This window comes from Penicillium soppii (assembly GCF_028829465.1).
Source record: "Penicillium soppii strain IBT 18220 chromosome Unknown utg000002l, whole genome shotgun sequence".
Taxonomy (NCBI): Eukaryota; Fungi; Ascomycota; class Eurotiomycetes; order Eurotiales; family Aspergillaceae; genus Penicillium; species Penicillium soppii.
In genome coordinates this window covers 1,910,430-1,936,120 of record NW_026643232.1, presented here as the reverse complement: position 1 = coordinate 1,936,120, position 25,691 = coordinate 1,910,430, and the positions used below count along the sequence as shown (strand labels likewise).

Genomic DNA, 25,691 nt, shown 5'->3' with positions numbered 1-25,691 from the left:
CCAGTCCTCCGAACCATGTGACATTCTTGGGGCGATGAGCATTCTGCCCAGGGAGTGCAGTTTATGGTTGACGAGGAATAGATGCACCGATCTTGTTATCAGGATTATGAAGAGTTCTATCTGTATCAGCTTGTCCGACAACTGCAAAAGACAGATCATCGTCACAGTTCTCCCTAAACGCAACATTCCCCACTTTGAGGTTCTGGACTGGGCCAGGAACAGTTTCGACAACGTAGTGGGAACTTCGAAGACGAGCATCCCTAACAACAAAGCGAGTGTGCCCATTACCCATGGCTTCCAACCAGATGAGCTGTCAGGTGACATCCCACATTGGGATAGTCCCCCATGGAGTAGATAGATAGATATCTCTCGCTCTATCTCTCTCTTTCTCCTTTTCTCCTCCGTCCGCAATACAATATTCACATCGTCATATTCTATTGCCCTTGTATGATCTCCATGAGAAGCTTTGAGCATTTAGAACCCTTAAGAACGACGCATTATGGCGCTGTTCGCTGATTGCCACTATATTCAGAACGCTTGCACAAAACCAAGGTGTTTTTTGTTTGCTTGCTTTTGGTTTCGAAAGCTTGCCTGCTGTTGCCCATGATAATAGTCTATCCTTGGGACAGAACTTGATGTAACCACAGCGATCCAATCGCCTTCTTGCGGTTATAGACACGTTTTACCTCGTACCATTCCAGATGGACTTGATGGAGATGCCTTTTCTTCCTAAGGGCAGACCTCCCTCTGCCAACATCATTCGTGACGAAGAATGTATCAAACCCACCGAGCAACTGCCGCTGTACCATTCCGACCGACGCCACAGCCGATGCTTGAGTGCGGCAACCCGAATTACAACAGTTCTCCTAGCTTCTTGGGGATTCATGTCCATCTGCCTTCAAGCTTTTCACCTGATTGGACTGCCTTCACCCAAACCTGACGTATACAGACCCGAAACCCTGGGGTCTACAATGAACCTGTGTGACTGTGGGAGCAGCGTCCAAGAAGCCCTTTCGGAGCAATGTGTGTACGATTCACTGGCTACAGCTTGGCTGGCCCCTCACTGCCGGGACGATGAACTGACGGCGGAGTTCGACCGATCGGGTCCGAACTCCGATGGGTCCGGGCCCTACTACGCAGATGCAAACGGAACCACCCCGATTGGAAAGGCACAGGTTGCACTTCTTGGAGACAGCAAAAGTAGCTTCTGGAGCCTGAGAGACTGGCATATTGCATACTGCATGTTCTACGGGGAAAAGTATATACGAATGAGGGAAATGGGGGTGGTAATGGAACGGAGGTTCGGTAGTGTCGCTCATGCCCGACATTGCAGGCGGCTGATTATGATACCGACGATGTTTCACAAACAGCTTTTGGAGGTGCCCGTGATGATTAGTTCAGGAATTAATGAAGTCGAAGATGGACATGAGCACGAACATCATCACGAGCAAGGGCAGACTTCGTAAGCATTAGGAGGCTGAAAATTTTCTATAATTTTTTCTCTGATCTCTTCCGCCGCGCGGTGAGCATTACTATTCATGCGGATTTTGTGGGGAAATAATCCTGTATATACTGCGTGCCTTTTTCCGAATTCCTTGATCATTGTGTAGATAGCTGTATATGGTAGAAGGGTCGCTGTGAATATCGACATCGCCAACTTCTCTGACACAACCATGCTGTGAACCTCCCGATTTAGTGTGCATACTACATACAAGAAATCTCGGAGAAAACATAGTCGCTGAATATAGGCTTTGACAAAATCTGCAAACAGGAAAGGTGCTATGTAAACCTCAACCCGCGACCTGTTGGCGAGGTCTAGACTCAAAAGACCTTATCTTAGGCAAACCCATTACATCGATAAAAGTATTTGATCGGAATAAAGAGGGTATGCATCTTTCGGAGTTCAACAACAGATATTTCCTAAACAGGCAACTGATTGCGGTTGCTCCGAGTCAGTCCTAGAGGTAGCTATCTATCTTGGTATTAATAAATCGGCGCTGTATCCCATGGAATCAAGTAATTTTCCTCGAATGCAATCAAATTTACTCGGACACACAACATACCTCGGAAAATATTAATGGCAACCAGCTTGTGCTTGTTCGACAATCGCCTCGGCCCTCGCGTCAGCATCGATTGTCGTACCTTTGACTTTACGCTCTTATTTGAAGACATATTTTTCACATCTCTGCCAGCCGCAGTTTTTTTGATACTTTTACCCATACGACTTTGGGTTCTTCGGCACGAACCGGTCAAAATCACCTCATACAAATTAGCGGTCTGCAAGCTAGTAAAGGTCCCTCCTTAAACCTTTCCCGACTATGGCTAATCTCAAGCAGTGCCTTATCACCGTGTTATTTGTTCTCCAGGTTCTGTTTGCGGCTTTTCAAGTCCGGAAATCGGCCCTTCATACCCAGGCTTCCTTGCTAGCAGTCATACTCAACATCATAGCAACATTTGCAGCGTCATATGCCTCCTTCGTAGAGGACCAGAGATCTGTGAGACCCTCAAATCTCCTCGTCCTCTATTTCTCGGCGTCTAGCATTTGCAGACTGCCTCAGCTGCGCTCACTATGGCAAATCCCATCCGTTGAAGTCTGTCGATATCTCTCGCTAGCCGGTTTCTTTTTGACTGTGGCAATTGTAGCCCTTGAGTCCGTTCCAAAAATCAATATTCTGGACTCTCACCACTATAGCAGTACCGATGAAGGAAAGGTCGGGTTTTGGAGCCGATGCTTCTTTATCTGGGTACTGCCATTCCTCCAGAAAGGGTATAAAGAAGCTCTCGAGCTCGAGAATGTTCCGGAAATTGACACGAATCTTCAAGGGAAATGCTCTGGCGGTAAACTTCGACAGTCTTGGGACTTTGCAAGCCAAAACGGTCATTATCGCTTAGTCAAAGCTATGTTTTGTGCATACGGATGGGCTTATGTCTCCTCGATCCCCTCACGCCTGGCCTATAGTTGCTTTACCTTTGCACAGCCTTTTCTAATTACAGCAACTCTGAAATATATCGGAGACTCATCAGCGTCAGAGCCTAAGTTTTACGGAACTGGACTCATAGGCGCATATATTCTAGTATATCTGGGGTTGGCGGTAGGTATGCATTCAGCACTGCGAATATAGCATGTCTCGCTAACGGTCGCAAGAAGATCTCTAAAGCCGTATACTGGCGCCAGACATACCGTTTACTCACCATGATGCGATCTGGTCTTATATCTATGATCTATGACCAGACTATCGAGATGACTGAGGCTGATTTGACTGATTCCGCAGCTATTACATTGATGGGTACCGATGTTGAATGGATAGTGGCTAACTTGAAAAATTTACATGAGGCATGGGCGACTATCATGGAGGTGGGGATCGCGATTTGGTTATTAAAGCGCGAGATCGGGGTTGCCTGCTTTATACCTCTTGTCATCTCACTGGGTAACAATTCCTCATCTCATTTTGACAGATATATCGGTTCAAGAGAAACTGCTAAGAAGCTTTATCTGCAGGATCCGTGGCGGTAATGGTACCAGTGTCAAACCTTTCTGGACAGGCGCAAAAACAATGGATCGAGCGAGTACAAAAGCGACTGGAAGTGACAGCAAACACTTTAGGCAGTATGAAGGCTGTACAAATGCTCGGGCTTGGCGATATCATTTTACCTCTAGTGTCACGTCTGCGTGAAATCGAAGTGACAACTTCAGTCACTTTCCGGAAGTTGTTGATATGGCAGGTTGCGCTCTGTGAGTACCCGAAACGCATGAGAGGGTCACTTGGACATGAACTGACGTTGAATTCAGCCAACGTGCCTGTTATCTTCGCTCCCTTCGCTACGTTCACAATCTACGCAATAATATCTGTTGTGCGACACGATGGGTCAATTCTCTCTGCTCAGGCATTCACATCCCTCGCTTTGATTTCTCTTCTCACAAATCCCCTACTCATATTTTGCCAAGTGATGCCCGCACTATGGCAAGCTATCGCTTGCTTTGACCGGATTGAAGCATATTGTGCAAAATGCACCTCTTCGTCCGCAAAATGCGAAGATGAGACTCAGCCTGTCCCGTCATCTGAAAAGTTCTGTCCATTTTTGATCTCATTCCAAGATGCAAACATAGCATGGTCCTCGGACAAAGATCCCGTGCTTCGCCATTTGAATCTCAATATTCATCAGGGCATTACGATGATCGTCGGTCCTGTTGGATGTGGGAAGTCAACTCTGGTTGAGAGCATCCTCAGTCAGCACATGGTTGAAGATGGTTCCAGAACAGCCTCATTCTCAAGAGCGGCCTATTGTCCACAGATTCCGTGGATCACGAATAATACCATCCGGGCCAATATCATCGGATTCCTGGAATTTGACCAAGCATGGTATAACTTCACATGCGAGGCGTGTGGCCTGCAACAGGAACTCGGGGCTCTTGTGGAAGGTGACATGCATCTAGCTGGAAGCGGCGGCATCTCACTTAGTGGAGGCCAAAAGCAGCGAATTGTGAGTCAATCTGCATAACATGCAACTATCTTTGCACGTACTGATGAGTCCTCTCTTCTTATCTCTAGGCGCTAGCCCGGGCAGTCTACTCTAGGCTTGACGTTGTGATCCTGGACAATGTGTTCAGCGGGCTCGACCCAACGAGTATTGCTTTCATCTCGAACCGGCTTTTAGGCAAAGACGGCCACTTTAAAAAAGCGGGGATATCGGTCATTCTCGCTATGAGTACAGGTATATCTTGAGATGCCCTGAGGGCAGGTAATCCCTGTTGCAACGCGATCAAGAACCAGCTCTAAGAGAACTTATAGATCAGTTGCTACTCCATGCAGATGAAATCGTGATTATGGACGCGAGAAAGATCACAGCTTCGGGGTCATACAGTGAGATACAATCTAGGAAACCAGCGGCGAATCCTCCCCTTGCGACGGTTGAGAAGTCAAACTTCCGCCTCACGGTTGTTGAAAACAAAGATCACACCAGCAGTGCTGTGCAAACAGCCGAGGATAAAAAGGCTATGCGTGTTAAATGGAACGGAAATTGGCCCGTGTACACATACTACTTTCGGAGCGCGGGATACGGAATTTTGGTCTCCTTTTTGGCCTTCACTATTATTGAGGCGTTCTGCTCCAGCTTTCAAAGTCTGTCTGGTTTGAATCATATTGGTTAGAAGAAAGAAAATCTAACTTCTTCTAGCATTATGGATTCAATGGTGGGTTGAGGCAAATGAAGAGCAACCTAACAAGCAGCTGGGGATGTATCTCGGTGTTTACGGATTGATATTTGGGTTGGCATTTCTGAGTCTCGTAACTGGCTGCTGGTACGTGTCTTAGATGCGATTCGTTTTCAGAGCTGACCGGAGATCGCAGGTTGCTTTTTGTTCCAGCCCTTAACAATACTTCGCTGAATTTGCATTCCGATCTTCTCAAGACAGCGCTTAGGTGAGCTACCATAGTCCAACATCCATATATTGTTCATACTTATATTTACTACCGCAGGGCATCGATTAGCTTCTACCAAAGTGTGGACATTGGTTCAATAACGAATAGGTATTGTTAATTTTACAATCTTCTGCGTCCGTTGTTTCTGATACATCTGAGACAGGTTCAGTCAAGATTTGGAACTTATTGATATGATGCTACCGATATATGCTGTTAACTGCGTGACTAGTATTAACCCTTCCCCGATATAAAGATGCTGGGGCTCACTCACTCGGCAGATGTCGTTTATGTTTTTATCAACATTATTATCATCTGTGCCATTGGTAGATACCTGGCAGCCTCGATCCCACTCTTGGGTGTGGTTCTATTCTTCATTCAGTCATATTATCTGCGCACATCCCGACAGGTCCGATTGCTAGACATTGAGGCCAAAGCACCTCTCTACACACACTTTCTCGAGACTATCCACGGCATATCAAGCATCCGAGCTTTCAACTGGGGGCACCAGCTGCGAGAGAAAAGCCACTCCCTATTGAACCGATCGCAGCGACCGGTATACATGCTTTACAGTATCCAGCAATGGCTGATTCTGGTTTTGGATTTGACTGTTGGGGCAATCGCAGTCATTCTGATCGCCATGGTCACATCCCTGAAAGATCTATTCAATGCAGCATCCATTGGGGTTGCACTTAACATTTTACTGACACTAAATCAAACCTTGGCAAATGCCCTCAAGATGTGGACCATGACTGAAACCTCTATCGGGGCCGTCACGCGCGTCCAGCGCTTTATAGAAGATATCCCCTCGGAAGAACGCCGTGTAGCATCTTCAATTGCTCCTCAACTGCCGCTTGACTGGCCTTGCCATGGTGAGGTAAATTTCACAGACATGACCGCTGGATATGAGTATGTATCATCTCGCTTTTGTGGGGGCTATCTTTGTTATATGTACAAAAGCTAAGCCAGGCAGCCATTCAACTACTCCGATCCTTAAAAGTCTTACCATGACCATCAAGCCGGGGGAGAAAATCGCCATTTGCGGACCATCTGGTAGTGGAAAAACATCACTTATCATGGCGATGCTCCAGATGCTTGATCTTCAGTCCGGACGGATCGAAATAGACGGCAGGAACCTCGCCGAGATCCCGAGAAGCACCATCCGCTCGCGCATCAACGTTGTCCCCCAAGACCCATTTTTTACGCCAGGAACCCTCCGCTTCAATCTCGATCCTCACCAGTGCGTGAGCGATGCGGAACTGGTCCGTGCCATTGAGAAGGTGGGCCTCTGGGATCAAGTTCGCGCCAAACGGGGCTTGGACATGGAGTTCTCTACTGCGGACTGGTCGGTCGGACAGAGGCAATTGCTTGCCTTGTCTCGGGCCCTTGTGAAGAAAAGTTCTCTGTTGATCTTGGATGAGGCTACAAGCAGGTATGTGCTAATATCGTTCTATTATATTATGGATCTCTGGATTTTCATTGAGGTAGAAACTAATGATTTTCTTGTGTCAGCGTCGATTGGGAAACGGAGGCGATCATGCAGGACATTATTGAAAAGGAATTCTCTCAGCAAACTATCATATCGGTGGTACATCGGCAACGTTTTATTCATTGGTTCGACCGGGTGATTTTGCTCAAGCATGGGGAACTTGTGGAGTGCGATAAAGCTGAAGTGTTGCTGCAGAGGTATTCGGACCTACAGAAGCTATATTTGGCTTTCCAAGAGCCATCTACTAGTAGATGATCTTTAGTTTACAAGATCCATTTTTCAGACTATGTATCTATCAATGGTATTTACTAGCAGCAAGCAAGCTCTGGAGAAAGGTCTCTGTTTTTCGTTACACAAGGATCGAGTTGAATTAACAATGAGCAAATCGGTAAGGTCTTGTATGGAGAATACGGCTGATCATCAAGTAGCTATCTGAATGCGAATCTTTCTTCTCTCTGCTCTTCCCAAATTCAAAGGGTTGTTTCTCAGTAAGATCTTCCGAGTAGACCCTATCCGAAATGGGATCTAGTGGCAATCTTCGTTGTTTACGGTCCAAGGTAGGCTATGAGTATTTCATTATGGCGTGTTCTAATACGAGATGTCTGCCAACCCTGGCTTAGAGAAAGCGGGGCATCCGAGAGTCTATATCAACAGAATGTTCGCCGGCTCTGCGATCACTGGGTTTGTGAAATCATTTGTGCAGAGTGGTCCGATGCCAGGTGTATAGTCGCCCGATATTTCCGCGCGAACAATCAAATCACTGACTTCTGAGCATAATCGGGTCGTCGAACCCACACTCTGTATTATAACCTCGGTAAATTTCAGATCCATCGGAGGTCTGTAGCCCTCGGCAGTGGGGGTCCGAAGTTTACCTGAAGTCAGGATGCGACCCGCTTATCTTATCGTGGTGACCGAGTGGCTGCATCAGGCCTCAGTCGCAGCTCCAGATTACCGCACCCCATCAAAACATCTCGAAAAACCTGGCATTTTCAATCAGCATTTTCTCGACAATTTGAGGGCTGTGCAAGCTCCGATGCAAATGGGGACAAATTCATATATTCCATTTTAACTTCCCAAATTTTCAGAGCGATCTGAGGCCTCTAGACCTTGCCAGTCTAACAACGAAAAGAATCTGCAGTGTAACGACGGACCCACCGTTCCTCCCATAGTAAAGGGAAAACCCTAACCTGCAGTCTACTAGACTGCAGGTACCCCCGTGGGATAACAACAGCGGCAGCCGGATTTCCTTAGTCGCCAAATACACCAGCTTCCTCCTCGTCTCAATCATTCCTCTGATTAGCGATGCCATCTCACCCATCGACAATGAAGCTCGGAGATTCTGGTCAGCAGTCTTTTACGCCCTGCACACTATGCTGGTTTACCCGATTCTTACGGCTCGAGGCGTTTGGGGAATCTATCGTCAAGCTCGTGAGATTTTGGCTGTACCTTTTCCAAATGCGCTGAGCTTTCAGGGTCTGACCATGCAAGCTATTGTTTTCACGCTAGTTTCGGTGACATGGATATATAGTCTCCATTTCCATATGAGGACTTTGACGGTCAACGGGATCTTAATTGGACCACCTTTTCTATTTGAAACGGGGCTATCGGTTGGATTATCATTGATAGCTTTGTCTTCGCCCTTGGCCAGGCGGTGCTACTGTTATTGGCCTTGCATCGCTCGTCTTCGAGCAAAGCCACTACACAACGAGAAAGCGAGACGGAGCCGCTCTTAGGGCATCCGGCACAGGAAGATACGTCCAGCTATCATTAGACGTTTCAATCCGCAATTTATCTGTATCTCTATCTCATTTAATTAGTGTAAACTCGATCCAGTTACTAGCCGGCACCACAAGTTCAGGCCGGCGTCCATTATCTGTCGGAAGAGAGACACTGCCATTGACCCACACCACAGTATCTTGATGATCATGAAGATTTCCCCAATCCCACCAGTCAATTGAAGCTCCCTTGAACCCGTACCGGAATTTATCACCGGGCGTAATATTTTTCGGGAAGTCACTCACCTCCCGCGTAAATGACCACGAATCACCAGGCATCAGGGCCACGAAATCATCCCCGTCGTTATGGCCAACATTTCTCGGAGTGGTAGTAGAGAATCTGTACATGTGGTGCGTAAAAAGCCCCCCAAGTTCATATGGCCTCCAGTCGTCCTTGTCTTTTTCTCGAAAGTAGAGCCGGAACCCGTCTTGGCGGCGATCATAACCTTTGAATATGAACGTATGAAATGTAATCGGCTTTCCCTCAAAGGTATCCGGAGCTGTGTCATACGAGAGTGTGGCTGTGACAGGATAACGCAGTCTACCCCCTGGAGTGCAATCTTTCATCGATTGCGTAGTAGGTCCGGAAATACTAAGGCTAAAGATTGGGGCGCCTCTCATCCTAGCAGGTGGCAAAATAGGTTCAGGCGAAGGTGACAATGGGCCCACATCGTCTATATCGCTTTCCTCAGCGGTAATGGCCAATGACTGTGCTGACCCGCCGGGTAGTACCACTGCAGAGGACTTAGGGCCGAGTGTGCGGTTACTGTGCTCCGCTAATGTACCCCAGTCCCATAAAAAAAATTTGGCCGCCTGACCAAAATATATCGTAAAACTCTCCTGTTTGGAACAAATCGAAGTAGACAGATGGTAAGGCCACCTCCCAGAAGACGCTGATGCCTGGGCTCAATTGTTTAAAGCACGGATCTGACGTGTTCACTTCTCGTGGGTGAAAGGAGTTTGCCCGTAACTGCTCCAGGTTGACTTGAAGGGATTGCAGTTTTTTCGTGTAAAGAAAATTGGAACGGAGTAGTAGCATTATACCCGGCTGGCCAAATCCATCCTCGATAGGGTCCCAGTGGATGATACATGGTTGTCTTTGAGGATCATCTGCATCTCGCGTGATTGTGATAGTGATGAAGCACTGCGTCTCGACCTCGATATCTAGACTCTGTTTCGCTTCGAGGGTGAGAATGAGGCAGGGAGATCCAGATCTATTTGGCTTAGTAATTGGTCTTATTGTAAGGTAGCTTGTCAGGGAGCATCGTACGGTCTGTCCGCGTCAGAATATCTAACGAAGGGTGAATATTCACCCATTCCGGAGTCATATGTGTCGAGGTGGGAAGTTGTTAAGTGGAAAACATGAGGGCAACAGGCAGGCAAAATTACGGTGAGACAACCAATTCATTGGCTGTAATTGGTTGTCTCGGCAATCCGATTATAGCATGGTCGAAAAGAACAAATGAATTTAATTTCCATATATTTACGTCGAATCTTTTTGTGTTTTTTTTTATTTAAGTGTACTTCCCAAAGCGAGCTTTCTCATCATAAATTAAGTTGCGAGCACTACTCGAGATGAACTGATCTTGCCACTTAGTGAACATCCCTGCCAAAATATTGTAGACAAGCAGGAGGAAAGTCTTCGACTAAGGGCCTGCGAAATACTAGTATTTGTGGCTAAATTTGTGCAACTACCACTCGTTGTAGTAATAGCCAAAGAAAGTATTGCCTCTTCGAATGAACGAGGAGCCTGAGATCTAATCTGGTGGGTCCTTGCTCGCGTAGCTTGATAGGTCACCTGGTGGCGGGGTACTTTGGCGACTCACCCGTGCGTTCATCACTACTCACTCCCAGAATGGCCTGACTGCAACCATGGCATCTACGATATCATATACTGGTCAGAACTCTGGAATCCAAGTGGGGCAGAACAATGGTCATATCACTGCTCAGTTCCGTAAGTGGGAAAAGATAATTCTAATGGCACGTGCCTGATTCGTGTGACTGCCTTAGTACAATTGGAATCATCATTAAATCAAGCGTGCCTGCGGGATCTGCGAGTAACTAATCCCCACGACGATAAAGACCGTATCAAGAACACCAACGGAGGATTGCTCAAGGACTCATACTGCTGGATTCTAGACAACGAGGAGTATAAGCAATGGCAAGCCAATCAAAGCAGCCGTCTCCTTTGGATCAGAGGTGATCCCGGAAAAGGCAAGACAATGCTTATGTGCGGTATCATTGAGGAGCTGACACGATCAATTGGGGCCATTGTGAATATCTCGTTTTTCTTCTGTCAAGCTACCGACGCACGACTCGATAATGCCACGGCTGTTCTCCGAGGCTTGATATATTCACTTGTCCAGGAGCAGCCATCTCTTCTCGCCCATGTACGGAATAGATACGACCAAGCGGGAAAAGCCCTCTTTGAGGATATCAACGCATGGAACGCCCTCTGGAGGATTTTTACGGATATCCTAGGAGACCCAACCTTAATGGATACCTACTTAATGATCGATGCGCTGGATGAATGTACAGCAGATCTCCCTGTTCTTCTGGACTTGATTGTCCAGATTATCCAAGAGTCAACCGTCTACCCACACGTGAAGTGGATTGTCTCGAGCCGTAACTGGCCTGATATCGAAGAGCGTCTCGGCACAGCGACCCAGACGGTCCCGATTTCATTGGAACTAAATGAGACATTTGTCTCCGAAGCAGTGAACAAATTCATTTGGCACAAAGCTCACCATCTAGCGAACGTGAAAAAGCATGGAGATGAAGTACGCGATACGATATTACGTCACTTGGCGTCAAATTCGCAAGGCACCTTCCTATGGGTAGCCTTGGTCTGCCAAGAGCTTCTTAGAACACCGCGGTGGCATGCACTTGAAAAGCTAAAAGCTTTGCCTGTTGGACTCAATGCCCTGTACGTTCGGATGCTCGATCAGGTTTGCAAGTCGGAAGATGCCGAGATCTGTAAGCAAATACTGGCCGTTATGTCAACAGTGTATCGACCTATTGCGCTCAATGAACTTATCTCCTTGATTGAGTTACCTGATAATATCACTGGTGATCCCGAAGCCCTATCAGCCATTATAGATATGTGTGGCTCGTTCCTGACTTTGCGCGAAGACACGATTGTTTTCGTTCACCAGTCTGCACAGGAATTTTTGCTCAGAGAGGCACGAAATGAGATCTTTCCTAGAGGCAAGGAAGCTAGACACTATGAAATCTTCTCGCATTCTCTGAGAACCATGTCTAGGACGCTTAGATGCGATATATTTGACCTGAAATTTCCGGGACTTTCTATCGAGAAAGTCACGAAACCTTTTCCAGATCCATTAGCAGCTGCGCGATACGCCTGTGTCTATTGGGTTGACCATTTTCAGGACAGTGGAGATGATAAATACTGCGATATCGGCTGTGAGGGAGGATGGGTGGATGCCTTTTTGCAGCAGAAATATCTTCACTGGCTCGAAGCCCTTAGCATCCTGGGAAACATATCTCAAGGCATATCGGCTTTATTTAAGCTTGATGGCTTGCTTCAGGTAAGTGATTGCTCAACTTGAATGTATTGCCGCGTCTGACAATCCGTTGAATGTAATAGAAAAGGAGTGAGCCACAAGCCGTTTTAGATCGAGTAATAGACGCCTCACGGTTCATTAGATACCACAGGCTAGCAATTGAAATCAGCCCCCTTCAAGTATATAGTTCATCTCTCGTCTTCAGCCCAGCACAGAGCCTCACAAGAATATGTTATCAAAAGGCAAGAGCTGACTGGATTTTGAACGACCCAGTGATAGAGAAGGATTGGAGTTCATGTCTTCAAACCCTTGAGGGGCATAACAACGGGGTTTCTTCAATCGTCTGGTCACAAGATGGAAGCCTACTCGCATCAGTGTCACATGATAATACTGTCAGGATCTGGGATCCGGTCACTGGTCAGTGCACATCAGCCCTTGAGGGGCATAGTCAATCGATCAACTCGATCGCCTGGTCGCCAGATGGAAGCCGACTCGCATCAGCGTCCCATGACAGAACCATCAAGATCTGGGATCCAGCAACCGGCCAGTGCACGTCAACCCTCAAGGGGCACAGCGGCTCAGTTAATTCAATTTGCTGGTCACCAGATAGGAGCCGACTTGCATCATCGTCTCTTGATAACACCGTTAGGATCTGGGATCCTGTCACTAGCCAATGCACATCAACCCTCGAGGGGCATAGCGGCTCAGTCAATTTGATTGCCTGGTCGCCAGATAGAAGCCGACTCGCATCAGCGTCCCATGACAGAACCATCAAGATCTGGGATCCAGCAACCGGCCAGTGCACATCAACCCTTGAGGGGCACAGCGAACCAATTAGCTCAATTTCTTGGTCGCAAGGTGGAAGCCGACTGGCCTCAGCGTCCCATGACAAAACCGTCAGGATCTGGGATCCAGCCACCGGCCAGTGCGCATCAACCCTCGAGGGACATATTCACCGTATCACCTCGATTGCCTGGTCGAAAGATGGAAGCCGACTCGCATCAGCTTCCTGGGATAATACCGTTAGGGTCTGGGATCCAGCCACAGGCCAGTACGTGTCAATCCTCCAAGGGCATGATTACTCGATCAACTCAATTTCCTGGTCGCTAGTGGAAAGCCGACTGGCCTCTGCGTCAAATGACAAAACCATCAGGGTCTGGGATCCGGCCACTGGCCAGTGTACGTCAATCCTCAAGGGGCATAGTAGCTCGGTCAATTTGATTGCCTGGTCACCAGATGGAAGCCGACTTGCCTCAGGGTCCGATGATAGCACCATTAAGATCTGGGATCCGACTACTGACAAGTGCGTATCAATTCTCAAGGGGCATAGTGGCTCAGTCAGTTTGATTGCCTGGTCGCCAGATAGACGCCGACTCGCATCAGCAGCGTCTCTTGATAACACCGTTAGGGTCTGGGATCCGGTCACTGGTCAGTGCACGTCTACCCTCGAAGGGCATAGTCGCTCAGTCAATACGATTACCTGGTCGCCAGATGGAAGCCGACTCGCATCAGCGTCCTTTGATAATACTGTTAGGATCTGGGATCCGGTCACTGACCAATGCACGTCAGCCCTTAAGGGGCATAGAAGCTCAGTCAATTCGATTGCCTGGTCGCCAGATGGAAGCCGACTCGCATCAGCATCTCTTGATAACACCGTGAGGATCTGGGATCCGGTCACTAGCCAGTGCATGTCAACCCTCGAGGGGCATAGCGACTCGATTGGCTCGATTGCCTGGTCACCAGATGCAAGCCGACTCGCATCAGCATCCTTTGATAGCACCGTCAGATTCTGGGATCTATCCACCGGGCAATACGTGTCAACCCTTGAGGGGAATAGTGGCTGGGCCAACTCGATTGCCTGGTCGCAAGATGGAAGACGACTCGCATCAGTGTCCCGGGATAAGACCGTGAGGATCTGTGATCCGGCCACCGGCCAGTACGTGTCAATCCTCAAAGGGCATACTGAACCGGTCTTCTCGATTGCCTGGTCGTCAGATGGAAGCCGACTCGCATCCGGGGCCGCTGGTAACACCGTCAAGATCTGGGATCTAGTCACCGGCCAGTGCGCTTCAACGCTCTGTATCAACTCCCCTGGCTTCCTTGAATTTGATAAGGACAATCTCAACCATATACACACATTATTCGGTACATTCAACACATTATCCACTGGCTCTGTCCCATCCACTTCTCACTCTTCGCCGTCCTCGCCAGAACAATATGGGTATGGCCTAAATCATGACTATTCCTGGATAACCTATAACGGGCTCAACCTCATGTGGTTGCCTGCTGAATATCGACCGGCCCATCCCTCTCTTTTTGCTATTTCTGCAACGACTGTGGCGGTCGGCTGTTCATCAGGTCGTGTCATATTTCTTGCGCTCTCGGAGCGCAATCCTGTCTCGGGTTTTTGATTAGCATTGATATTACCGAACTTTTTGCCGAGGTTTCTTTCTTGCAGCGCGTCATGTATTCGACATGTGTAAACTGTCTTCTATAATCGTCTTCAGAAGTCAGAATCATTAATATTCAGAAAAGTTCAGCCTACAGATCCCTAAATCAAGAGAGACTTTAGATTTACCAAGCCTCATGAAAGTCAACCTAATAATACTCCCGAGTCCACCGAACGTTCAACCATTGGTAGGGCTACACACGAATACGGATGAACTCGGTTTATTCGTATAATTATTTGCTACCCTCTGGAGGCCCATTAAGTCGCGAATTTTGGTTGAAATCTATTTTTTGGCGGCAGTTCCTATCACTTCTCACTTAACACACCTAACTGACACCATCAAAGTCGAGCGGACACCAGCTAACATTCAGAAATCCTATGCCTTCTTTGGGTATTCACGAATGCGAATAAGCAAAATCATTATTCGTGTGAAGCCCAAACTATTGGGGAGAAATTCCACGCATTATACTCTAACAATGACTTTTGTCGTGGTTGACACGAATGAAGGCCCCCCTCACGAGACTGAACACGCAACAAATGGACTGCCGTAAGCAATGCCACTATTGTATTAGTCAAGTGCCCGGCTCTTTCTCTAGATAAGCAACAAAATTGCGGGTTCCAGCTGAGGGGGTCTAGAAAAGATTTGACGGGGACTAGAAAAAAGCTTACATAATTTCTAGTCCCCCAAGATTGTTCCGGTCGGAATATTTCAAGTTGAACCCCCTATTGAAAACTATATTCAGACTCTCTTTCAAGGATAACAGGGCGGATTATAGCTATCTCTACCACCATAATAGTATGTTTCATGACAAAAACAATTTAAAAGAGATCGAATCTTTTTAATGCTAAGTTAATGTCAGAAAAAAAGGTCAAAATCAATAAATTCCTAGTACTACATTTTATATGGAATCCTGATATGTATATATCCATATAAAGCACCTCAATAACACTATCTTCAAAACATCTTTATACACGTCAGAAGATCCATAGATATCTCAATTTAGTTACGATATCTTTCAACGTGAGCCTTGGAATATTTAATTTTACGTGATTAAAAATGATCTAATGTTTGTTTACATGTCTAGAAATGTTTCCTGACTTACTTCCTACTACACCTTCACTTTCTTTTTACTTTTTTTACATCTCTTCTCATCGCAAGTTTAACGCAACTTTTGCCTATGCTCAGTCTCTTCTTAACTAAAAATATGGGCCAACCTGCCTGTTTACCCAGGATTGAGTCTGCAGATCGCGGACTATGTGAATTTACAAGTCCAAATTGCAGCCAACCCTGATGCAACGTTCAGATACGCACATGCTAAGTGCATACACGAAGAACTCTAAACATATGCTGAGCATATCTGGGGGGCGGTCAATGATCCGAACGCTGGTTGGAAGCCCGCTGCACATGTCAACGCTATTGCTGCTGGGCAACGTCGTTATGATATCAAAGCCCCGGATATCGCGGGAGTTGATGGTCCACCAGTGCCGCCAAACTGCATGACCAAATGGATTGGAGAAGTGTACGTTTTATGCTGAGAGTACGTCATGCATGATCATGGAGATCGTACAGCAGGGCAATGGAATATGAGGATATGAATATTGTATTGCGGACGGAAGAGAGAGAGAGAGAGAGAGAGAGAGAGAGAGAGGCGAGAGAGATCTATCTATCTACTCATCCATGGAAGACTATCTCCATATGGGATGTGACCTGAAATCCCCAACACATGTGGTAGAAACATAGATGCTGGATTGCGGTGAATGGGCAGCAAATGTGCGGCATGCTGTTCATCAAGGGCCTGCTCTCCGTCGCTTTATCCGTAACGCGCACTCTGGTGCCTGTAAGTGCCTGCTGATCAAACGCCAACCATATGCTAACAGTCTTAGTGGTTACCCTTGACTGCTCTACGGTCTCCCAGTCAGAGCGCATCGTCGCGGAGCATGCGATGAAGAAATACGTGCTGACCTGCGGATTGCGCAATGCCACGTTCCTGAACGAGCCCGGCCATGGTCCCTCTCAGGGCGTCATCGGCCATTACTGCAATGCGCTGGGGAAAATTCCGTAAGGGTATGCTTAAAATATGTATGATTCAGGCTAAACATATATCTAGTCGTGAAGATACAAACTTCAAGGATACTTACGGAGACCGTTTCCACCGTTACTAGGGGCCACCCACCCCTGGTTCGGCGCACCGTAGCCGCCGTGTGAGTACCCCATGCACATACGCTCAACGTATGCTAATATGAAGTAGGTTCCCTCATCGTCCCCGCTAATCTCATCCCCTTCCCTGGTTATGGAGCTGTTACTAGTACCCAAGGTGTAGATGACGGCGACGCATGATTTTGAGAACACATATGCTAACTGTATGCTCTACTAGGACGGTTCTGAAGAGGCGACTGAAGAGGAGGACACTGATGCTGAGGATGAGCCCGTGGATGAGGATAAGTGAACATCTTGAAGCTTGAACTGGTGGTTGGAAACTGGATTTTGAATTGTATGTAGGATACTGGAACTTTCTACTAACTTTTTGCTACTTTGACATACGTAAGACAGAACTAAAAGTATGCTTTTGATATGCTTAACATATGTTAGATGCATCTATAGATCCCCAAGCTCTAGAGCTAGCTGTCTTCTCTGCTCAATCAAGTCCCGTATACGTTTTTTTCTCTGAAGAGCCACAATATCTGCAAGTAGTCTAACTTCCTCATCTCCATCATCGCTTGCCACAGGAGCCTGGGAAACACTATCATCTGGTCCAAGTTGCGAGGACATTAATCCTTGAATATGTTGAGTTCTTGGCGTAGATGGCAGCCGAGTAGACTGACGCCTACTACGGGATCCTGTAGTTATTGCGCTTGTACCAGACGTCGAAGTTGTATCTGATAGTGTGTCCGGGGGCTGCATTGCTTGTTCAGGGCGGTCGTATGGATTAGTCGCGTTCCATGGTAGATCAGACTTTTCAAAGCGACGATTTGCATAAGCTCGGTGCCGTTCATCTATATATTGAAGATAGGGTGAGCATATGTTGAACATATGTTAGAGGTATATTACCTTTCTTCCTGACCTGCTTTTCAATGCGGTAACTTCGATCCAAAGAACGCCATGAAAGGCGGATGCCCCCCTGCTCTGCTCGCCGGTTCTTTGCGATCATCTCATGAGCATGGTGTTTACATCTATAATTTTTAGTTATATATACCCTTTATATGTTAAATGTACATACCGAATGATTGTAGTGAGTAGTGCTTGCTTCCGGCAAACTGCCTCATTATCGCGGTATTGGCTACTCTCGCTAATCCCTTTATGGTGTGGCGCAAGGTTCCACCAATGTATTGGGACTTTTGACATTTCAGAAATGATACCAGTCAAAACCCAGCTAGTCATATTGTTCTGAAACCAATGCTTTGTTTCAGGCCATTTCGCAGATGTGTGATCCATAATCGCTAGAACTTCAGCCTTTGAACGGGCACTAAAGATCAGAGGAATCACTGCAGTGGCTTCGTGGTTGTTGAACTTCTTTTCAAACGCACGCTGAACATGGGTTTCGCAGAGAACAAGCACAAATGGAAGGTGTTCTGACCATGACATACGAGGGTCTAATGTTGCAAGGTAATCACCAAGTCCTGGTCGGGTTTGTATAGATTTACATATGCTGAGCAGAGGCATATGCATCACCTACCTGAAACCTGCTTTGTGCACATGTCATGGAGATCATACAAGGGCAATAGAATATGAAGATGTGAATATTGTATTGCGGACGGAGGAGAGAAGGAGAGAGAGAGAGAGAGAGAGAGCAAGAGATATCTATCTATCTACTCCATGGGAGACTATCCCAATGTGGGATGTCACCTGACATCCCCAACATCCCCCTCATAGGCTCTCATGCCTCCGCATCCTCCACAGTTGACCAGGCAAAACAAGCGATCTTCTTTTCAATTCAATAACAAATGCACTCTGAAATCCTGTGGGTTTTCAACCAATAGGAGGGCTCCATTCAGAATGGAAATCCTATCATGTTGTCCACTTCATTTCTTCCCTTTCGCTCCACCCTGTTCTCACATCCCTAGCTGTGTGATGAATCCGGGGAACGCTTCTTCTCCGAGTGGCTTCGTGAATCCATCCGCCACGTTGGCCTTGCTCTCAACCCTTTCGAGGTCAATGTAGCCCTTGGCAGCAGCATCTTTCACAAAGAAATATCGCATGTTAAGCCATCTTGTCGAGTTGCGACCAGTCTTCTTGTTCAAGAGTAGCTGAGTGTTGATGTTATCTGTGTAGATCACCAACGGATCGCTTGCTCTGGGAAAACTAAAGGCTACGGCAAGTTTGCGAAGCCACATGCCGTCCCGTGCAGGCTGATCAAGTGCGCACCATTCGGCGGCCGTGGTTGACGGGGCCATAATAGTCTGTTTCCTGGTTGACCATTGGATTGGACTACCTCCAAAGAACCAGACTGCGCCCTCAGTTGACTTGTAGTTCAGGTTGTCTCCGTGTGAAGCGTCGGCATAGGCATAGAACTGTAACTCCTTCTTCTTTCCGAGTGTGATCGCACGATCTGGATGCTCTCGGAGGTAACGAAGGACCTGCACCATGGCTTCTTGGTCGTGAATAGTGGTATTCGCAGATTTGTGTTGTAGCTTAGTAACATAGAACCTGATATCGGGGCGCGTACGCATTGCCAACCAGTTCAGACTTCCCACAACTGATAAGTAGTCGTCATTATCTTCGAGGGTCGACGTTGCATCCTCGTGGCCTTCGGACCAGTTCCATGTTGCCGGTAATGGGATACTCCTTCCTTTGCAGTGCAACATGTCTGCTTTGTGCAGGATCTTTTGGACATAGGCTTTCTGGGACATCCGAATAGTCCCGGCGTCGTAGTCTCGCTCCAGCAAGCAGCCAAGGTACTGTTTCGGTTCACCGAGGTCTTTCAGGGGGTAATGCTTGCTTAGTTGAGCGATCAGGGCGTCAATCTCTTCATCAGAAGGAGCAGCAACAATGAAATCATCAACATGAAGCATTAGAATGGTCATCTTTGCTCCGACACCTTTCTTGTAAACACAGGGGTCATCTTCCATTGGTTGGAAACCCATACCACAAAGGGTCTTGTCTAGCTCTTCGTTCCATAAGAATGCAGAATCCCTAAGACCATACAAAGCTTGGTCTAGGGAGCACACCCAGGACTTGATCCCTCCTTCGTCGTCATGATACTCGAAACCAGAGGGCTGCTGCATATACACAACCTCTCTGTGAGCACGGGAAGCATTCAAATATGCTGCAGTGAAGTCAACCTGCCTCTATTTCAGATTGTAGATAGCAATGAGGCTTAGCACGATCTTGATCAGTGCTTCGGAGACCACAGGGGCATAGCAATCTTCCCGGTCATCTTTCTTTTGCTGGAAATTTCCACACACAACCCAGCGTGCTTTGAAGGTATTAACAAATCCGTAGGTGTTTGTTTTCACAGTGTACACCCACTTGCCAGGTAGAATGCTCGCACGTTTTGGTTTGAGTACCAGAGTGTATGTCTTTTGTGCGTTCAGATCCTCGATTTGTTGAGCCATAGCAGCGTGCCAGAATTCCCAGTGAGGGGATTTCTGTGCTTGTTTGTATGTAGTGGGAATAATGACATCCTTTCCATGAAGGGGCTTATCATTGAACATGATGATTGGTTTGACAGGAGCAGTGACAGCGAGGGCTGCTGGTCCCTCGGAATCAGTTCTCGAGGAAGCAGGCGCGGCTTCAGCATCATCAACAGATCCCGCAGATCTCTGTCCAACACCCTCCTCCCCGTTGTTACCACCTTCCTCCGCACTTGTTTTCTCGTGACGATCGAGTCGTGGTCGCTTCTTCTGCATTCTGGCAATCGATGCACGCTCGACGGAAAGGAGGGGTCGATTCGGGTCGGAGTACCGCTCCGGAGGGCATCCCTTGGTTCGGCGATGTGATACTCGTCGTGAAGGGGGTGGGAGGGTTGGATCTGGTGTAGAACTGACTGAGATAACTTCTTTGGTAACAGAAGCAACTTGATCATGCGATGATGATGATGGTGAGACTGGTGCTGGCACTGGAGATGAGTCTTTCTCAATAGACATGTGGATCACCGTCTGCTGATTCGCTCGCTGATCTGTCTGCTCGCTCACCTGCTCACTCTCTTCCCTATAAAGGCGTAACTGATCTGGTGATAGGAATGGGAATCGGTATTCCTGAGGAGAGCGAGGCCTATCTGGCGTGTGGTGTGAGGCAGGAGCAGTAGCAACAGTAGGGGTAGGAGTAGGTTCAATAGATGTAGATCTGTTTGAAATCCTTTCCTCAATGCGCTCAGTTTCTTGGCGTATATCCTGCCATTCATTGCTCATGGTCTCGATATCTTCCTGTAGTCGATGTAGGCGTTCATTCAGTATAGCTCTTCGTTGCTCGTCGCCACTGTCTTCTGTAGCGCGCATCCGCTGAGGTTGAATAACCTCCTCGGTAATTCTCTGCAAAGGTGCATGCGCACGTAGCAAAGTGGGTCGAGTCCGGGGACGAGAAGCAGCTGTGGACCTGTCGAATAGGTGTGTGCTCGAGGGTATGTGTAAAGACGGTGCTTGTTCAATTTGTCGAATCTCTCTTCGGGGAATGATCCCGGGAGTCGTCTTGTAACTGGAGATGCTGTCTGGCAGAATGGTCTGTGAAGGCTGTGCCGGAGTAGCTTCTCGGACCTGTGGTCGGTCTTGCTGAATTGTTGACTGTGGTTTTGCTTGCTCGCCCGAGCCAATGAATGAAGTTTGATAAATTCCTGCATTTCCAGGATTGTTGGGAGCCTTCGGAGGGCCAGGGGGAGTGATACAGCCCCTGTTTCACCGTCGTCATGCTCATCACTAGGTTTGTGGAAAGCAACATCACGAGATCTCTTCATCTCCTGGTTCACGGGATCCCAGATCTGGTAAACATGACCGCCATCCCCCTCATAGCCGATAAGGTAGCCCTTCCAGGCGCGGGGTGCGGCCTTCCGAGATTGCACTCGCTTATCTTTCGGAATGTGCACATAGGCAGTGGATCCCCATGGCCGTAGATGCTTGAGAGTTGGCTTGGTATTTTGAATGTGAAGAAGCTCACGCCAGAGGGTGATTGGTGATTTACCGGTCTCGCTGTTTGCAAGACGATTCACAATGTAAATAGCAGCTTGGTGAGCAAATGGCCAGAGCGTTTCATCGAGTCCTGAGTCAACGATCATGGTCCTTCCAATCTCATTGATATAGCCACCATACCATTCGGCTGTGCCGTTTGGTTCTGCAGTGTACGGAGGAGTGAGCTCAAAGACGAACCCACGTTTCTTTCCCCACGTAATGAATCTTTTGAATTCGGTGCCGTTGTCGAGGCGCCAAATACCGGGGTATCTACCTATCAGCAGCTTCATTTCCTCGCAGAATTCGATCATGCGGGTAGATATCTCTTCCTTTGTCTTTGTGCAGATGCCTCTGCCCATCCTGGTAGCATCGTCAACGATTGGAACCCAGTACTTCTCTCCATTTGGGCCAGGTGGAGACTTGGTTTGTGTATCGATGTGGAACTTCCAAGCGGCATCCTGGACTCGAACCTGGGGTTCTCGGGAGACCTTCCTTCTCGATTTGGCAAGCAGGCAGGCTTCGCAGTCGATATCTAAACAACTTGGCATTTCAAGGTCTTCAACCATAATAGCATCCTTGATTGTTGCAGACATCTTAGCCTTACCGACGTGTCCGAGACGGCGGTGAATTTCCATTGCGGAGAGCGCTCGGAATGCAATTCCATCATTATCATTAGTGTCTTCTTCGTCACTGGACTCTGTGTCACAAAGTGAGGATTCGTAACCTTCGTCACTGCTAGGGGGTCTTCGTTTTCTGTTGGTTGGCGTCCTCTATCGTCGTTTAATGGGCCAATAAGGTAAGGGACTCCTGGCGTAGTGTCTGTAAGACCGAATAAAGTGCCGTCTTCTTCTTCGAGGCATTCATGTCTTAGGTTGTGAAACAAATTCCAGTCTTTCCTTAGACGTTCTGTGGATAGTATCCTACCATCCATTGTGGGGCTGTACCAGCCTGCAACAAGCACACTTTTGATAATGCCGTTACGATCTTTGGCTTGGACGAGGATCATGCCTTTACCCTTTGTGATGACACGCTCGCCAGTAACAGCACGATATGCATATGCATGTGTGGCGGGGACAGGGTCATAAGTGAAGAAATCGCCATAATGGCTAGTCATTGTTTCTCTGGAACCTGAGTCCAGAAGCCATCTTTGGTCGACGTTGCCAGTAGCCATCGCTGTGATAGCCATTCCACAAGAGCCGTCTTGCTTCTTCTTCGCAAGAGTATATGCCCACACACCCCTGTGAAACTTCCAGTCTCCAACAATGTTGTCGGCAAGGTGGTAACAGTTCTTGGCATTGTGGGGACCGAGTCCACAGAAACTGCAGTTGCCGTTGTCATCCACTTGCTTCTCTGCTTCACGCTTTTCCTTCGCGTATTGGTGAATGTCTTTGCCCTTCGGGGGTGCTCCACGGAACTTCTTTCCGGAGCCATTGTTGTCAGACTGTTTCTTGTGATCGTCCTCGGAGGCACGAGGGGTTTGGCTTTGTGGTTTGTCATCTTCCTGTTTAGCAGTTGTCGAGGGTCGCTTCTTCTTATTGTTGTTACGGCTTCCTCGGGCAGCAGCTGCTTCGCCGGATTCGCGAGTGTCAGATTCAACTTGCAGGTCTTTGCAGAACTCATCGAATTCGGCGCGAGTAATGGTCTGCTTCCTGCTGATTTGTTCAATAATAAAGTTCAACTTCGGTGATTCGTTGCCGAGCTGATCAATGATATGAATAAATGCTCCAAGTGGTGGCGGAGCAATCTTGCGCTTCTCGAGGATCGCTAGATGTCTCCGGAAGGCAGTGATGTAGTCTTTAACGGTGCCGAAACTGTTTCTTTTCAAGTGAAGGAACCTCTTTCCATCGAGGATTGTTTGGTTGATTAGATTGCCGCCACGCAACGCACGAGTGATCTCCTTCATCAAAACATCGGCGTACATGTCGTGCTCTTCATCTTCTTCTTCTTCACTGTCTGACAGTTCAGCGTAACCATGTGTACCCATACCGAGTGTAGGGCGTAACAGGTCTTTCAGATTTGAGTGTAAATGGGTGAAAATCCACCCGGAGACGGTGGTAGACCAGTAAGACCACTGTTCATAACCTTTGTCTCCCTTCTTGGGTCGTGGACGTTTGTGGTCCAACAGCTTGTGAAGACGCAGAGGACGGAGAATACAGTAAACTTCGTCATGCCAGTCTTCAACATTTGTACTTGTCTCCTCCAGCACTGAGATCTTCGTCAGAGTTACAGGACCGATGGCGGGTAATCCGACATCCTGTGATTGTTTCTTCCTGCGTTCTGTGAGCTCAATAGTGTTGTCAAGTGGAGGAGGTGGCGGGCGCGCGTCTTGGGTATCAGATCCCGCCATCTTGATAAAAGTAAGTGTTCTGTAAACAGATAAAACAAAGTGCTAGTGGTCCAGACTAGCAGGATCTCAGAGGAAACGAAAAGAGAGGCTCATAACCTCATGGAGATCATACAAGGGCAATAGAATATGAAGATGTGAATATTGTATTGCGGACGGAGGAGAGAAGGAGAGAGAGAGAGAGAGAGAGAGCAAGAGATATCTATCTATCTACTCCATGGGAGACTATCCCAATGTGGGATGTCACCTGACATCCCCAACAACATGTCTACCGTGGTAGTTCGGATACCTTCACATGAATCGTCGTTCCATAGTTGGTAAGGCCGATTGATAGGCTCGTGACCTACGTCTCCAACAACCTTCAAGGCCTTTTCAAAGATGTCCTTATAGGAAACGCGGGTCTCTAGGTTCATAAATGCATAGAGGTATGTGTTGAGCTCTATTGATAGATTAGTGTACTGTAGATATAAACAAGAGGTAGAAGTCTTGTCTTACGGCCTGCACGCTCATTCCACCCTGACATTGTGAAGACATTGGTTTTGCCTTGGACCATTTTGAAAGCGAGAGCCATTTCAATATGCCGTACACCTTGAATGAGCTTAGCCTGTTCATATGTACAACATATGATCAGGTAATGCTGATGATCCTCGTCAAAGAAATGGACCTCACGAATCCATTGTTGGTCAGACTCCTTTGTTCGATCAATCTGAAATTGCTGCCACACGCCGGCAATACTCGTCCCCTGAGGGTAAGAAAGGAGCCTTTGCTTATGGATCAAAGCAGTCACCGGATCCTCAATATTCAAACTCCTGTGGACATACCCAAGCGCAGTATCGCCGTGCGTCCGTACGATGTTTGCAAATGTAGGCGAGATCATTGACTTTTGGGCAGTTGAGCCGAGGATATCTTGTGCGTTAATGGCCTCTGCAATCTGCTGCCCAATATCATATGGTAGCTTTGTTGGTGGCGGTGGCGCATGTGAGTGAGATCCCCAACTAACTAGCATATAAAATGAAATCGATATGTGCAGAGCTCCGTGAGATATGGGTAGATTTATGCCAACGCTGCTCATCACATAAATTCGGACATCCTAGATAGATCAACTAGATATAGTATTAGTAGATATTGAACCCATGTCAAACGTATGCTAACGCACAGATGCTCGCTCGAAGACCACAGGCTGTTGGCCTTCGCATGTAAATTGGCCCTAGGTGTATTCACATGGCCCATCTAACGACCAAGTCCGCATAAAGGCAATATAGAAGCTAGATCTTGTTTCGTACGTATATATATATATATTTATGTAGATATATAACTGACTTTTGTGTAGAGGCCATAAAATCCATTGAAATTTTATCGTGGGTAGGCGCTGCACCCTGCGCTTGAAAATAGCGGAAAATTGATGGGGTCACTTGATCGAATCGTGGTGAGGGTGTAATAATTTCTGGATGAGCCTCCTGGCAATGCTGGATACCTGTACACTTGAACGCTCGATGCCATGATGATGCGTTTTCATCTTTAGCGTGCTTTTTTAGATGACCTGGCTTCATCTTAGCTGCACCATTTAACTTTTGTGTACAGAATTGAATCCAAAC

General features: G+C 47.5%; 7 protein-coding genes across 7 annotated transcripts; 4 read left to right on the top strand and 3 right to left on the bottom strand.

The window, feature by feature from the left end:
* Positions 1-701: 701 nt before the first annotated feature.
* On the top strand, positions 702-1,466 carry N7529_002068 (uncharacterized protein; the record flags this gene model as incomplete). Its single annotated transcript, XM_057237599.1, has 1 exon — positions 702-1,466. One exon carries the CDS (start codon positions 702-704, stop codon positions 1,464-1,466), a length of 765 nt encoding a protein of 254 aa, XP_057102286.1.
* Positions 1,467-3,193: 1,727 nt separating this feature from the next.
* Positions 3,194-7,161, top strand: N7529_002067 (ABC transporter transmembrane domain type 1; the record flags this gene model as incomplete). Its single annotated transcript, XM_057237598.1, has 12 exons — positions 3,194-3,428; positions 3,500-3,733; positions 3,791-4,482; positions 4,551-4,713; positions 4,812-5,120; positions 5,176-5,299; positions 5,349-5,420; positions 5,478-5,528; positions 5,584-5,648; positions 5,699-6,326; positions 6,418-6,849; positions 6,930-7,161. 12 exons carry the CDS (start codon positions 3,194-3,196, stop codon positions 7,159-7,161), a joined length of 3,237 nt encoding a protein of 1,078 aa, XP_057102285.1.
* Positions 7,162-8,711: 1,550 nt separating this feature from the next.
* N7529_002066 (uncharacterized protein) lies at positions 8,712-9,248 on the bottom strand (the record flags this gene model as incomplete). The annotated part of the gene is made up of 1 exon (XM_057237597.1): positions 8,712-9,248. One exon carries the CDS (start codon positions 9,246-9,248, stop codon positions 8,712-8,714), a length of 537 nt encoding a protein of 178 aa, XP_057102284.1.
* A 1,305-nt stretch (positions 9,249-10,553) lies between these two features.
* On the top strand, positions 10,554-14,616 carry N7529_002065 (uncharacterized protein; the record flags this gene model as incomplete). Its single annotated transcript, XM_057237596.1, has 4 exons — positions 10,554-10,635; positions 10,692-12,229; positions 12,289-12,295; positions 12,479-14,616. 4 exons carry the CDS (start codon positions 10,554-10,556, stop codon positions 14,614-14,616), a joined length of 3,765 nt encoding a protein of 1,254 aa, XP_057102283.1.
* Positions 14,617-16,432: 1,816 nt separating this feature from the next.
* Positions 16,433-16,817, top strand: N7529_002064 (uncharacterized protein; the record flags this gene model as incomplete). Its single annotated transcript, XM_057237595.1, has 3 exons — positions 16,433-16,492; positions 16,571-16,713; positions 16,763-16,817. 3 exons carry the CDS (start codon positions 16,433-16,435, stop codon positions 16,815-16,817), a joined length of 258 nt encoding a protein of 85 aa, XP_057102282.1.
* Positions 16,818-17,498: 681 nt separating this feature from the next.
* N7529_002063 (uncharacterized protein) lies at positions 17,499-18,237 on the bottom strand (the record flags this gene model as incomplete). The annotated part of the gene is made up of 3 exons (XM_057237594.1): positions 17,499-17,648; positions 17,717-17,825; positions 17,873-18,237. 3 exons carry the CDS (start codon positions 18,235-18,237, stop codon positions 17,499-17,501), a joined length of 624 nt encoding a protein of 207 aa, XP_057102281.1.
* A 467-nt stretch (positions 18,238-18,704) lies between these two features.
* On the bottom strand, positions 18,705-24,099 carry N7529_002062 (uncharacterized protein; the record flags this gene model as incomplete). Its single annotated transcript, XM_057237593.1, has 4 exons — positions 18,705-19,586; positions 20,001-21,344; positions 21,473-22,449; positions 22,677-24,099. 4 exons carry the CDS (start codon positions 24,097-24,099, stop codon positions 18,705-18,707), a joined length of 4,626 nt encoding a protein of 1,541 aa, XP_057102280.1.
* Positions 24,100-25,691: the final 1,592 nt, after the last annotated feature.